Below are 14,451 nucleotides of genomic sequence, written 5' to 3'. Positions count from 1 at the left end.
TATCTCTGAGAGAAAGATATTCCACAAAGCATTGGCAGTGGCAGAACAGGTCTGCTTCATAGACCCGGCCAGTGGAAATTCTTGACTGACAGAGTCTGTAGCATGCCTTCCCTTTGTAATCATAAAGATTATTTACAATTGCAGGCTAAAATAGCACAATGTTAAATATCAATATATGTGGTAATTGGAATATAATATCCTAAAATGAAGATTGAGCCTAACTATAATTAACCAATATTATTCATTTCACATTCCTCGTACTAAAGGCACTGCCTACAACTACAGAGGAATAGGGTCAGTGTGGGGGAAAAATGAGTAAGCTGCTTTGGGGTAGAGGGATTGCAGCTTGAATTAGAATAAGTGTTCTTTCTGCTGCCTTTCCCCATTGCAAGGAAGCAGAAACTGGAAAAGTTGACCACAGCAATGCAATTGTACTGTAACGATGTGTCAAAAGAAGTATAGAGGCCACAGTTTAAACATTTCTCAACCTTGGCAACTTTAAGATGAGTGGGCTTTAAGTCCCAGAATTCCTCAGGGAGAAGGAGAAGGAGAAGGAGAAGGAGAAGGAGAAGGAGAAGAAGAAGAAGAAGAAGAAGAAGAAGAAGAAGAAGAAGAAGAAGAAGAAGAAGAAGAAGAAGAAGAAGAAGAAGAAGAAGAAGAAGAAGAAGAAGAACTTTATTGTCATTTTGAACGTACACTGATTGGCATACATTAAAATGAAATTTCTGGGGAAATGCAGGCTGGGCAATTCTGGGACTTGAAGACAACACATCTTAATGTTATCAAGGTTTAAATTGTCTAAGGACTTGTGTTTCCTTTTTAGCCTCTTTGCAGCACTAAGCAACTATCCCCTTGTCTAGCTGTATTCAAACAGCCTGGTATCATTGTGTAGTCCAAGATAGTCCAAGGACTAACCTATTTTTTCATCTCTAAAAGGGGAATCATTATTGCTCTCCCCTATAGTATAGTTTCAGTGGTGGGATTCAAATATGTGAACAACCGGTTCTCTGTGTGGATGCTGCTTCCGGAACTCCATTCTGGGAATGGGCAACCAAAAATTAGCTACCAGTTCTGCTGAAGTGGTGCGAACCGGCTGAATCCCACCATTGTGTAGTTTCCTGAGTTTGAGGTTTGGGAATAGGAGTTTCAATATAACCTTAAGGGCTCCCATGTAGAAATGGCTTGTCCCAAACCAAATAAAAAATATTAAAATGGTGACTTTAATTTCAGGAGACAAAGTTGTTTTCTTCTTTCTGCCCTAAGAGCTTTTATTGTGCTTTATTTGTCCACCTAATTAAAACTTCAACAGATCACATCAAGCACTTTCCTTTGAATTCATTTTCAGCAGCAGGATATTTGCCCTTAGCACACCAAGGCCTCTCTGCTTGTACTTGACAAGAGACAGGATGCTGAGTCAGCTTGCTAGCCAGACTGATAGTTGAGTGGTGAGGAATAGTCACGTGTCTGAAGCTGCATGAAGTTTCACTATATTTATCTGAGCTGCTCTGGGAGCAAATGAAATTGTTTTTGGGGGAGATTAGAAATAATCCAAAGAATTTGGTGGCTGAACACCATCAACACTGACACCAGCCAGAGCATAGAAAAACTCAAGATGTGGAGAGACCTGGCCCATAGAATTGTCATGGGTTTGGCATGATTGAATGGATAATATCAACACATCATCATCAGAAATAACCTGTCAACATCCAGCTCAACAATCCAAATGAAACTCCATATTCATTCTGTTTCCAAAAATCTTACTATTTATTAAATACACTGCATGGTTTTGTCGAAGAAAAATTAAGTCTGAGGTTTCAGTACCAATTCATAGACTTAAGCAATATTTTTTTCCAGCTAAACCCTCAATGTCTTATGTAATTCATATCAACAAGTTCACTTGGTTATGGGAACCATGTGCTTCAAAGCCACACCTGTTCTGGTGTCCTTGACAAGACTTCAGGCTCTCATGGTCTTGAGCTGAATCAAAGAGGTTTCGTTTCTCCATTTAACCCACTTGAAAATAACATTCCCCCCCCCCAATCTAAAGGCAAGATGAAATGCAGAGGCATGTATCTGCCAAAGTTTCATCCTTGACATAACCATCCACAACCCCTTTGATAGATTGCACAGTACAGGTGTCCAGTTTCCAAGCCCGAAGCAATACTTTTTTCTGCATTATTTTGCATGAGAAAATCTTTCAATCTTCAATGAGATTATCTTCCTTAGTGTCAAGACCAACTGCTGCAAAATTAAATTGAATATCAGAAACTGCCTCCCCACCTAAAAACAGTTTTAATGAATTAACAGAAATTTAGAAGGGATGTGTTAGTGAAGCTTGCATTGTTTGCTTTCCACTTAATTGAGCCTTGGTGGAACAGTGGGCTAATTCCTCCTTAAGTAACACCAGCTGCCTGCAATTCGTGCAGGTTCGCATCCCACCAGGCTCAAGGTTGACTCAGCCTTCCATCCTTCCGAGGTAGGTAAAATGAGGACACAGATTGTTGGGGGCAATTAAGCTGACTTTGTAATAATGCCGCTTGGGGTGTGTGTGAAAGCCCTAATAAGCAGGCATATACATAGAATGAAGGCTACTGCTAGGTTTGTAAGCCTCCCTGAGTCTTCGGAGAAGGGCGGGATATAAATGGAATTAAAAAAATAAATAATGTAGCCTCAGCAGACTTCGGAAAGTTTGTTCAAGTTGGATTCATATTTGCTAAAAAAATATCAACGGGGTTCTAATGCATCTGCAAAGAGAGAGAACAGGCTTTGAGGGTTCCTTTTCATCAGCTCAACAATTCAAAGACATCCTCAAGTCAAAACTTTACTGCATAAAGTATGGGATATACAGGTAGTCCTCAATTTACAATGACAATTGAGCTCAAAATTTCTGTTGCTAAGCAAGGTAGTTGTTAAGTGACTTTGCCCCAATTTATGACCTTTCTTGCCCCAGTGGTTAAGTGAATCACAGTTGTTAAGTTAGTAACAAGGTTGTTAAGTGAATCTGGCTTTCCCATCAATTTTGCAAAAGGTGACCACATGACGCTGGGATGCTGCAACCATCATAAATACATGCCAGTTGTCAAGCATCCGAATTTTGATCATGTGACCATGCAGATGCTGCAATGGTTGTAAGTGTGAAAAATGATCTGTGTCAGTTTTTCCAGTGCTCTTGTAACTTCAGTCACTAAATGAATGGTTGTAAGTTGAAACTACCTGCATAGTTTTTGTTTTATATTAATTAATGTTTCAGATTTATCACCTGGGTAACAATGCTATTCATAGTAATAGAGGAGTGAATGTTATATTCTGCTGTTTATTCTGCCAGTTGTTAATATATCATTCTATGTATTTGTTTCACTCTGTTTTCATTCTTTTAAATTTTGCTGGTCATTGATGGAGTGGTTTGGGTTGGGTTGGGTTGGGGTATGGTGGGATGGGATGGAATGGGATGGAATGCAATAGGATAGGATAGGATAGGATAGGATAGGATAGGATAGGATGGGATGGGATGGGATGGGATGGGATGGGATGGGATGGGATGGGATGGGATGGGATGGAACAGAATATAATAGAATAAAGAGGGAATGGGATGGAATAGGATAGGATAGGACAAGACAAGACAGGACAGGACAGGACAGGACAGGACAGGACAGGACAGGACAGGACAGGACAAGACAGGACAGGACAGGACAGGACAGGACAGGACAGGACAGGACAGGACAGGACAGGATAGGATAGGATAGGATAGGATAGGATAGGATAGGATAGGATAGGATAGGATAGGATAGGATAGGATGGAATGGAATGGAATGGAATAAAGAGAGAATAGAATAGAATAGAATAGAATAGAATAGAATAGAATAGAATAGAATAGAATAGAATAGAATAGAATAGAATAGAATAGAATAGAATAGAATAGAATAGAATAGAATAGAACCACATGACCCTTCTGATGTAGTTGCTCTGGCGATAATATGGAAGCATTTTGCCCTTATCTTCTTCCAGGATGTTCTTTTTGATTTCCCAAACCAGGCTGAGATTTCTTAGTGATGTCCCATTCAAGTACAGAGTAGTCAGTCTGCACCCTTCAGCTAAAGGGGATAGGTATGCACATGACAGCAGCTGGGAAAGAGGTAGCTTCTTTAACAGGATTTTTTTTAAAAAAGATAGTCTATTCTCTCATGGGTTCTGAATTCTTCTTTAAGTATTTGCAGTTCCTGACAAAACAAGTCTGCCTTTGTTTCCTTTCTGTTGTAATGAGCCAAGATCTAAATGTTTGCGCCCTACCAATTTTACTTCTTCTGTGCGCAGAAGGGAAGGGAAAAGGGGTGTTAGAGGCTTCTAAAAAGGCAAGTGACACAGCATTAAAGCATAATAACTGCTGTGCAATGAGACATCGTGGAATAGACAGAACTGGTTATCTAATCAGCACTGAGCAGTTAATCAATTCAGAATCATGCCCTTGGTGGAATTTATGTGAGATATCACAAAATTCTGTAGAGAAAGGAAAATTAGATCAACCAGGAGAGGCATTTAAAAAAAGGAAAAGGGACAAATCCTCATTTCATTCTGTTTTCTAAAAACCTGTGCAGAATATATTTAAAGCCTTGGCATGAATATGTAATGTCTTTCAACCCTAAAAGGATTGAGGATCATCCCATTAAAACTGATTTATTTTTCTCCCCAATATATCTGCTTCCCTATATATGATGCCAAGAGCTTCTAATAGTTGGTTTACCTTCTGGATTATACAACAGTGGATTATTGTTTTTCCTTTTAGAATGCTAAAGAATATGTTTGATGTTGCATAGAAGGAAAATTGACAATAACTATGTGTAGGCTCCCACAGAGAGAGTTAAAGAGACATGGAGCATAAGGCATTTAATTTCACGTGGATGCATAAGAAAAAGAATAACTGAGTTCTGCAGTATGCAAATGTGTGTGTACAATGTTTGGAAGACTGCAATAATAACTTGTAAATTTTTGTTGAATATAGTACATGTAGTCTATATACAATACTACTTTTAAGTACCTTGTACAATTCAACAATTATTATTTTTTCCTATTAAATATTTAGCTCCCTCTTCTTTAAGTTCCTATTTATATTTGTGATATACATTAATGTAAATCAAATAAAAATAAACATAATTTTTGTGCCACCTTACCTGATTCCAGCCAGACTTCCAAGAAAACCCAGGACTATTCAGAAATGTGAATTACTTATTCCTTGAGGAGGTACATAAATTACTGTTACATAATTGGTAACAGTGTCACTAAATTACAATTTGACAGAGTTTAGGTGTGCTTGTGTAACAATAGTCAAAAAGAGGCCAGGCATTCTTGACACACATAACAAAATAATAATAATAATAATAATAATAATAATAATAATAATAATAATAATAATAATAATAATAATAATAATAATAATAAAGTTGGAAGGGACCTTGGAGGTCTTCTAGTCCAACCCCCTGCTCAAGCAGGAAACCCTATATCATTTCAGACAAATGGCTGTCCAATCTCTTCGTGTAAACCTCCAGTGTTAGAACATGCAAAGCTTCTGGAGGCAGGTTGTTCCACCAATTAATTGTTCTGTCAGAAAAATTCTCCTTAGTTCTAGACTGCTTCTCTCTTTGGTTAGTTTCCATCCATTACTTCTTGTCCTGCCTTCAGGTGCTTTGGAGAATAGCTTGACTCTCTCTTCTTTGTGGCAGCCCCTGAGGTATTGGACAACTGCTATCATGTCACCCCTCGCCCTTCTCTTCATTAAGGTATACATACCCAATTTCAGCAACCGTTCCATATATGTTTTAGCCTTCAGTCCCCTGATCATCTTTGTTGCTCTTCTCTGCACTTTTTCTAAAGTCTCAACATCTTTTTTACATCACAGTGACCAAAACTGGATGCAGTATTCCAATTTTGGCCTTACCAAGGCATTGTAAAATGGTATTAACTCTTCACACGATCTTGATTCTATCCCTCTGTTAATGCAGCCTACCACTGTGTTGTTGTTTTTTGGCAGCTGCAGCACACTGCTGACTCATATTTAAGTGATTGTCCACTAGGACTCTGAGATCCCTCTCACAGTTTATTTATTTATTTATTATTTGGATTTATATACCGCCCCTCTCCCGAAGGACTCGGGGCGGTGTACAGGGCAATTAAAACACTATATACAACTCATAACATACAAAAATTAAAATAAATTAAACCAAGTAGCCCTAAACAATAAAACACGTTCTAAAATGTAAAATTTAAAATTTAAAATCTAAAATCCCAGTCTCTCAGTCCAGGCTGGCAAGTTCAAATAGCCAAATCTTCAGGTCGCGGCGGAAAGAGTGAAGGTCGGGAGCCATCCGGAGCTCAACCGGGAGCTGATTCCAGAGGGCAGGCGTGCCCACAGAGAATGCTCTCCCCCTGGGGGCCGCCAGTCGACATTCCCTGACCGACAGTACCCTGAGGAGGCCCTCTCTATGGGAGCGCACAGGACGATGGGAAGTTAACGCCAGCAAAAGGTACTCCCGTAAATAATCCGGACCCATGCCATTTAGGGCTTTATAGGTCATCACCAGCACCTTGAATCTCACCCGGAAGACAACTGGAAGCCAATGCAGCTCGTGGAGCAGAGGTGTTACATGGGAGTATCGGGAGACCCCCATCACAACTCACGTGGCCGCATTCTGCACCAGCTGGAGCCTCCGAGTGGTATTCAAGGGCAGCCCCATGTAGAGAACATTGCAGTAGTCTATCCGAGAGGTCACCAGCGCATGTGTGACTGTGCGTAGGGCATCTCAGTCCAAATAGGGCCGCAATTGGCACACCAGGCGAACCTGGGCAAAAGCCCCCCTGGTCACAGCTCCTATATGATCTTCTAAACTGAGCTGTGAGTCAAGGAGGACACCCAAGTTGCGAGCCCTATCTACGGGGGGTAACACCTTACCCCCTATAGATAAAGATGGAATAGAGTGGACAACCCGAGATGCCAGTATGCATCAGTCTTGTCAGGATTTAGATGAAGCCTGTTCCTCCCCATCCAGACCCTCACCGCCTCCAGGCAACAGGACATCATGTCGAGGGCATCACCTGGTTGATCTGGGGTGGAAATAAAAAGCTGGGTATCATCAGCGTACTGATGATACCCCACCCCAAAACCACGAATGATCTCACCCAGCGCCTTCATATAGATGTTGAACAGAAGGGGCGAGAGGACCGACCCCTGAGGGACTCCACAAATGAGAGGCCTCGAGGCCGACCTCTGCCCCACTGCCAACACCAACTGCAAACCACCCAGGAGGTAGGAGGAGAACCACTGTAAAACAGTGCCACCCACTCCCAACCCCCTGAGGCGCCACAGTAGGATACCATGGTCGATGGTATCAAAAGCCGCTGAGAGGTCTAATAGGACTAGGACAGAGGAGCAACTGCTGTCCCGAGCCCGCCAGAGATCATTCACCAGTGCGACCAATGCCGTCTCCGTGCTGTACCCGGGCCTAAAGCCCGATTGGTAGGGGTCCAGATAATCCGCTTCCTCCAGGAACAGAGGAAGCTGATGTGCCACCACACTCTCAACAACCTTCGCTAAAAAGGTTGGAGACCGGACGATAGTTGTTCAAAATGGCCGGGTCCAGGGCAGGCTTCTTGAGGAGGGGCCTCACCACTGCCTCCTTCAAGGCGGCAGGGAAGCTACCCTCTCTCAGAGAAGCAGTTATTACCGCCTGGAGCCAGCCTCGTGTCCCCTCCCAAGCTGCATAAACCAGCCCGGAGGGGCACAGGTCTAATAAACACGTGGTGGAACTCAGCCTCCCCATGATCCTGTCCACTTCTTCCAGGGGCGCGCTCTCAAATATTGATGCGGCCCCCCGTGCAACCACCTGTTGCCATTCCCAATCGTCATGGGGATCCGCAACCCCACCCCCCATTCCGGAGACCCGGAGGCGTCTACTATAGTTACTACTATTGAGCAAGGCACTACCTATACTATACCTGGGCATTTGGTTTTTCTTGCCTAAATGTTCAACCTTACTTTTTTCAGCACTGAATTTAATTTTGTTAGATCATGCCCAATGACAGAACTTACATGACAGAACATGCCACAACTTTGCAGGTTAATGGTCCATAGGCTGAATCGTGCAAAAGCCAAACCTTCACTTCCAGCCTTCCACTGTGTTTATAGCAGAAAGATTTAAAATCATAGACTCATAAGGGTGGTAGGGACATTAGAGGTCTTATAGTCCAACCCTCTGCCCAAGGCATGAGATCTTATTACTTCCCAATCTTTGTCCAATCTTTTCTTGAAAACCTCAACGATGATGCACCCACAGCTCTGGTAGACAAGCTCTTCCATTGATTGTTCCATTGTTCTTATTTTCAGGAAATTTCTCTTTAGTTTCAGATTGGATCTCTCTTTAATGAGCTTCTTCTCCTGCCCTCTGATGCTTTGGAGAATTAAGTTGACCCTCTCTTCTCTGTGACAGCTCCTCAAGTACTGCAAGATAGCTATCATGTCACACCTCTTCATTAGGCTAGATATACCTAGTTCCCTTAACCATTCTTCATATGGTTTAACCTCCAGACCCCTTATCAACTTAATTGCTCTCCTCTTTACTCTTTCTAGAGCCTCGGCATCTTTTTTGTGTCATGTGACCAAATCTGACACAATATTCCAAGTGTGAAATAACATTTCAGCATACACATTTCTGTTGCAACATTTCCATGAGCAACTGAACATCGGAAGATGAGTGGCTCCATTCAAGAATGTAGTTAACTAAAAGTATCAGTTCAAAAGAGTAGCCTATGTTCATATCACGCCAGGAAGTAAATCCCTTGTTTTTTCAAATCATTCCTCATGAGACAGTGATAGCTTTCACCTAGATCTAAAATTGGGAATTTGGGAAGAGTCAGACTGATGAGAATTATTCCCTTCTGCTCCAACTGTGGCATAATTTTATTCAAAACTGTCACTTCCAATTTTCACATTAATTTTAATTGCAGACTGGATTCTGTAAGGCAACTGAATATTAAAGGTCCTTAACAGGTGGCTTTGCCAAGGGACAAATTACAATCAACACACTTTCTCTGCCAACCCTTATTAAGAAACTTTTTCACATACATGGGATGAATACTATATGGACATATTTTAGTATTATTTGACATGTATGAATCTTTCTTTAAGTAGAATTGGAAGCAGGCCCTGTTTCCGTGGAATCCTAGTCATGTTCCTCTGAAGATAGGTAGAAGCAGCAGGCAATCTTGTTTTATCAAGTTTTCTTATTGCTTAAAGACTTCAGGTAGAAATCTTGATTAGAAGCCCATTGTTTGTTTGTTTTCAGATATATATGATATAGGAAGATGATATAAGGTCAGCATTCTCTAAATATAATGCTAGCTTAGTCTTCACCAAATTGGCATCATTTAGACATGGGTGCAAAAGTAGATAAGATCTTAGAATTCTGTGAATTGTAGTCCTATCACATTTAGAGAGCATCAGATGGGAAATTATGTGGTGCTAAGTACAAGGGGGTCTTTCTGCTGTGGAAGACATGAATTCTTGAGTTGATTTATTAAGAAATTACACTTACGCTAATGAATAAAAATAAATGAAGCTATTAATAAGAAATTAGATCTATTAAGGATACCTTTTTGAATTGAATATTGCTACGTTGGTGACTTGAATATTATACTGGAAGGTTATTTATTAAGTTAGGTCAGGGGTCGGCAACCTAAAAAAGAAAAAGAGCCACTGGGAACCGGTTCCATCACAAATTAAAAAAAGAGGGAGCCGCGTGCGTGTGTCCATGCACGCGCATGCGCAAAAAGGTTTTTTGCGCATGCGCGGACGCACGCGGCTGCCATTTTTTAAAAAATGAGATGGAACCGGTTCCCGGTTGCCCGATGGCGACGGCCCGTCTGCAAAGCTGCAGCTTTCGGCAGCTTAGCAAACGGGCTGCGGCAGCTTCCGCAAAGAGCGGCGCCCCTGCCCATTCCGAGAGGTGCGCGCGCACCTCTCCGAACGACCGGAGTTGCACGCGCACCTCCCCAAACCTTTGGGGAGGTGCGCGCGTACCTCCGTGCGAAGGGGCAGCGGCGCCGCTCTTTCAGGAAGCTGCCGAAAGCGAAGGGGCAGCGGCGCCGCTCTTTCAGGAAGCTGCCGAAAGCGGCAGCTTCCTGAAAGAGCGGCCCGCTGCCCGTTCGCGCGGAGGTACGCGCGCACCTCCCCAAAGGTTTGGGGAGGTGCGCGCGCACCTCCGGTCGTTCGGAGAGGTGCGCACGCACCTCTCGGAATGGGCAGGGGCGCCGCTCTTTGCGGAAGCTGCCGCGGGCCCGTCTGCTAAGCTGCCGCTTTCGGCAGCTTCACAGACGGGCCGCGGCGGGCTTCCTGAAAGAGCGGCACCGCTGCCCGTTCGCGCGGAGGTACGCGCGCACCTCCCCAAAGGTTTGGGGAGGTGCGCGCGCACCTCCGGTCGTTCGGAGAGGTGCGCGCGCACCTCTCGGAATGGGCAGGGGCGCCGCTCTTTGCGGAAGCTGCCGCGGGCCCGTCTGCTAAGCTGCCGCTTTCGGCAGCTTCACAGACGGGCCGCGGCGGGCTTCCTGAAAGAGCGGCACCGCTGCCCATTCGCGCGGAGGTACGCGCGCACCTCTCCAAAGGTTTGGGGAGGTGCGCGCGCACCTCCGCCCATTCGGGGAGGTGCGCGTGCACCTCTCCAAATGGGCGGTGCCACTCTCCATTTGGAGAGGTGCGCGCGCACCACTGCCCGTTGGAAGAGGTGCGCGCGCACCGGGCGGCTGGGAGCCGCAAGAGACGGCTCAAAGAGCCGCATGCGGCTCCGGAGCCGCAGGTTGCCGACCTGTGAGTTAGGTTATAGCTTTAACCTTCCAAGGTTCTGTCTATTTGGTGTAAGCAAGTTTCAAATTTTAGTGGATTGCACTGTGTCATTTCTGGGGCATGAGCCTGCTATTTGACATCCTATTATGTCAGAAATACTTTTATATTGCCTTGGTACAAATATGTTCCCTTTCATTACATCCAATGGTTGTATGGAGGAGGGATATTTCTGTAAAATAGGAAGCTAAAATGGACTTCTGTCTCCATCTTTGCACCTGCCCTGAGAATTTGAAAATGGAGAGTGTTGGAAATATTGTCAGGGCATTGGCATTCATAGACAAAGTATTCTTACATCCCAGCTAACTCTTCAGTTAGGCCAATTTTAAAAAAATCTGCCAAGTGTTTTTTAAAAAAATCTTACTTGGGATTCTGGCTGCCACTTCAACAGAGAAAGAGAGATGGAACTGCAGTTAATTGTTATAAATGCCAAAGCGGAACTGAGCCAACCCCCCCAAAGAAAAAACAAAGAAGAAAAACTCAATAGTCCCTGCCTGACTATAATGCATGTTTTTTCTTTAATAATATAAAAACAATTTCCAAATACTTAGATCTTGAAGGCTTTCCTCAGTAGAACTCAAAAAAAAAATGCAATGAAAACAAATTGAGAAAATGGACCCAGAAGCAAACTGGCAACCAATGCAGTTCGAGTGTAACACATTATGTTCTAAGAGGCACATAATTGCCAGTGCCACTACATTCTGCATCTCAAGGTAATAATTTAACAGCTAACCAGCTTGTATAATGTGAGATGTATGATGAAATGATGGGAATGACTCAGCAGGGTCTATGTCCCTTTAAGAGCCGTTTTACAAAAGGGAAGGCTCTGCTGCTGTGTTCTCTCTCTTCTGTTTCCTGCTGTAACTGCTGTGTGTTGGAGCCTGCTATATTAACATGTATATGTATATTGTTCCTGGTGTATGATATTGTAGATAGTGTAAAATAAACCACCATTTAATATAGACCATTGTTTAATGTGTTTACTCCTGGGTTATCTCAGCACAAAAAGACTGTGCATTCTCTGACACTGTACCAGCTGGAGATAGGCCTATTCGGAAGTCTGTTTGACACAGTAGGAGGAATCATGAAGATGAGTTAACTTAGCTCTAGGAAGTTCATGTGAAATGTCCTCTGATTTGGATAGGAACTGAGTGAAGAGAAAAAAGATTAGAAAATCAGGGCCAGTGATAGTGCTTTTCAGAAATTTCTTTGGCACATGGATGCCAAATAGAGATACCATACAGCATTGTTAGGCAAAGTGCCTGGGAAACTTTTTTACTTCTGTCTACTATTTTGAAACAGTATTTCTATAGAGATTCTCAATCATCCAAGTCACGGTTGTCCCAAAGGTGCTTTTCTACTTCAGACCTGAAGAAGCTTCCTGGATGAGAAGCAAAACATTTTCATGAAAAAACAAACAAACAAGAAAGTCCAGTTGCCTTTTGGAAAAGCACCTTTGGGTTTTGAAAAAATTATTTATTTATTTATTTATTTATTTATTTATTTATTTATTTATTTATTTATTTATTAAATTTGTATACCGCCCTTCTCCCGAAGGACTCAGGGCGGTGAACAGGGCAATACATATCAAAAACAAGATACAAAAATTAAAAACGATTAAACAAAATGCCCACGAATAAGTTAAAACACATTAAAAGTAGGTTAAAACACATTAATAAAACCCAACACCATCCCATCAGGCCAGGCCAGCTTGTTCGAAAAGGTAGGTTTTGAGATCGCGCCGGAAGGAGCGGAGGTCAGGCGCCATCCGGAGCTCGACCGGAAGATGGTTCCATAAATCCGGATACTGTTTAGAATAATTCTATGAGGTTTTGAACTTCAGTTGAGTCATCTTCTACAGTTTAAGAAAGAGTTTGTGGTTGTACTTCAGGACTTCTAGCAATATGTAAAAATCTTAGACATTTAACTAGACCATTTGTAATTAAATCTTTCTTTTGATAATTATTATGAAAAGCCAGTGAGATGCACTTTTTTTTGAAAGGGCTTAAAATGTTAACTACTTCAATCAGAACTAGCTTTCAAAACTATTACACCGGAGGATTTTTGTCTAATTATTCAAAGGAACAATCTCTCTTCCATCTCATTTTCACATTTAATTAAGCTTTCCAGATGATACCTCACATCTAAAAGGAAAACAATGTGGATTACTCCCCCATTTAGAAAAGCAACATCTAACTTCATTAGTAATGAGTCACAGATGATCCAAGTCACACTTGTGTTTTCAGTCCCTCAAAATGACTCTTAGAAATGCTAAAATCTCGCCTTTTCTGCCCATCAATCTGCCAAGGAAAAGTGTGAAGTGGCACCATCTTGAAATAAAACTTGGTTAACAGAATTGTTGACTTGATGTGTCAATGTACATCCCAGAAAGTGTCAAAAATCTGACAATATTGTATTTGCTTTGCAGTGGAACATCCTGACAAAATGGCTAATGATCAAGGTAAGATGTTCTTTCGATATATTTTTCCTTTTAAAATCAATGCCAATCCTTACTTTCCCTCCCTTGCGTTCACCTCTTCACCTGACTAGCACACCTGATGAGCAGGCACTGGCATGATAATTAATCTTGTTAATGAAGTTCTGCTCACATGAGGCAACTGTTTTGATGGGAGAGATGTAAATTTCCTGGAGAGGAAATTGTTTTGTCTGTTCTGAAGGACCAATTAAAATGTCAGGCTCCTTTGTATGTTTTCCCCCCTCTCCCTGCTATGGTTTGAATAATTCACATTAAGTATAATTAAGCCCAGCATAATTTCCATAACATACATACTGTTGTGGATGATAGATTGAATTTCCGAAGCATCTTGGTAAGGTACATTCCAGCATTCATACATATGTATACACTTGTGATTGGGGGTGGGGGGGAAAGATAATAAATCTCTTTGTCTCTCAATCTGGGAACCCTTACTTGATAAAACAAGGCAAACTTTAATCAACTTTTTGAGGCATTGTATTGGTCACTTTTGTTAGGCTTTTTTGAAAAATAATATTTGTTCTTTTTATTGTTATTTCTTCCATTTTATTTTATTTTATTTTATTTCGCTTTGGTTCCATGTCACAAGAACCCAGAAATGTGAGTTAGTAGCATTTAGGTCCCCTAACATTTAGCTGAAATTTAGTTCAGCTAAAATTCATTTAGCTGGGGGGGGGGAACCCCTCGGATGCTGTTTTTAAGATTCTGAAAGAAAATTGACTTTCCTAGTCATTTGATTCCACTGATTTAGCTACAGAAAGTATCACATACAGTTAATTCCCCAGGTACAGTAAGTTATCACAAAAAAAGAAGGGCGGTATAGAAATCCAATAAATGAAATGAAATGAAATGAAAAACAAATTTATTCAGAAAGCGTACTTACATAAGAAATTTTAAATTGCAACCAAGAAGAGGCGTCTGTAGCCATGTGACTTGGATTTAGTCACTGCTGCAAATGGCTGCCATTTTAACTCGGTGACTTGCCTGTGCTGTTCGGGTTGTTGCTGTTGTTGTTGATGATAATAATAATAATAATAATAATAATAATAATAATAATAATAATAATAATAATAATAAT

At 41.8% G+C, this 14,451-nt stretch overlaps 1 protein-coding gene across 1 annotated transcript in view; it reads left to right on the top strand.

The window, feature by feature from the left end:
- Positions 1-14,451, top strand: part of DCC (DCC netrin 1 receptor) — a gene marked incomplete at its 5' end in the record, with an annotated part of 1,142,764 nt that overhangs the window by 1,027,114 nt on the left and 101,199 nt on the right. Inside the window, one exon of the mRNA XM_083355563.1 lies at positions 13,308-13,340. Within this exon, the coding sequence (XP_083211689.1) occupies positions 13,308-13,340 (33 nt within the window). The remainder of the gene's footprint in view (positions 1-13,307; positions 13,341-14,451) is intronic.

This window comes from Vipera ursinii, assembly GCF_947247035.1.
Source record: "Vipera ursinii genome assembly, chromosome: 2".
NCBI lineage: Eukaryota > Metazoa > Chordata > Lepidosauria > Squamata > Viperidae > Vipera > Vipera ursinii.
This window is presented reverse-complemented; position numbering and strand designations above follow the sequence as displayed.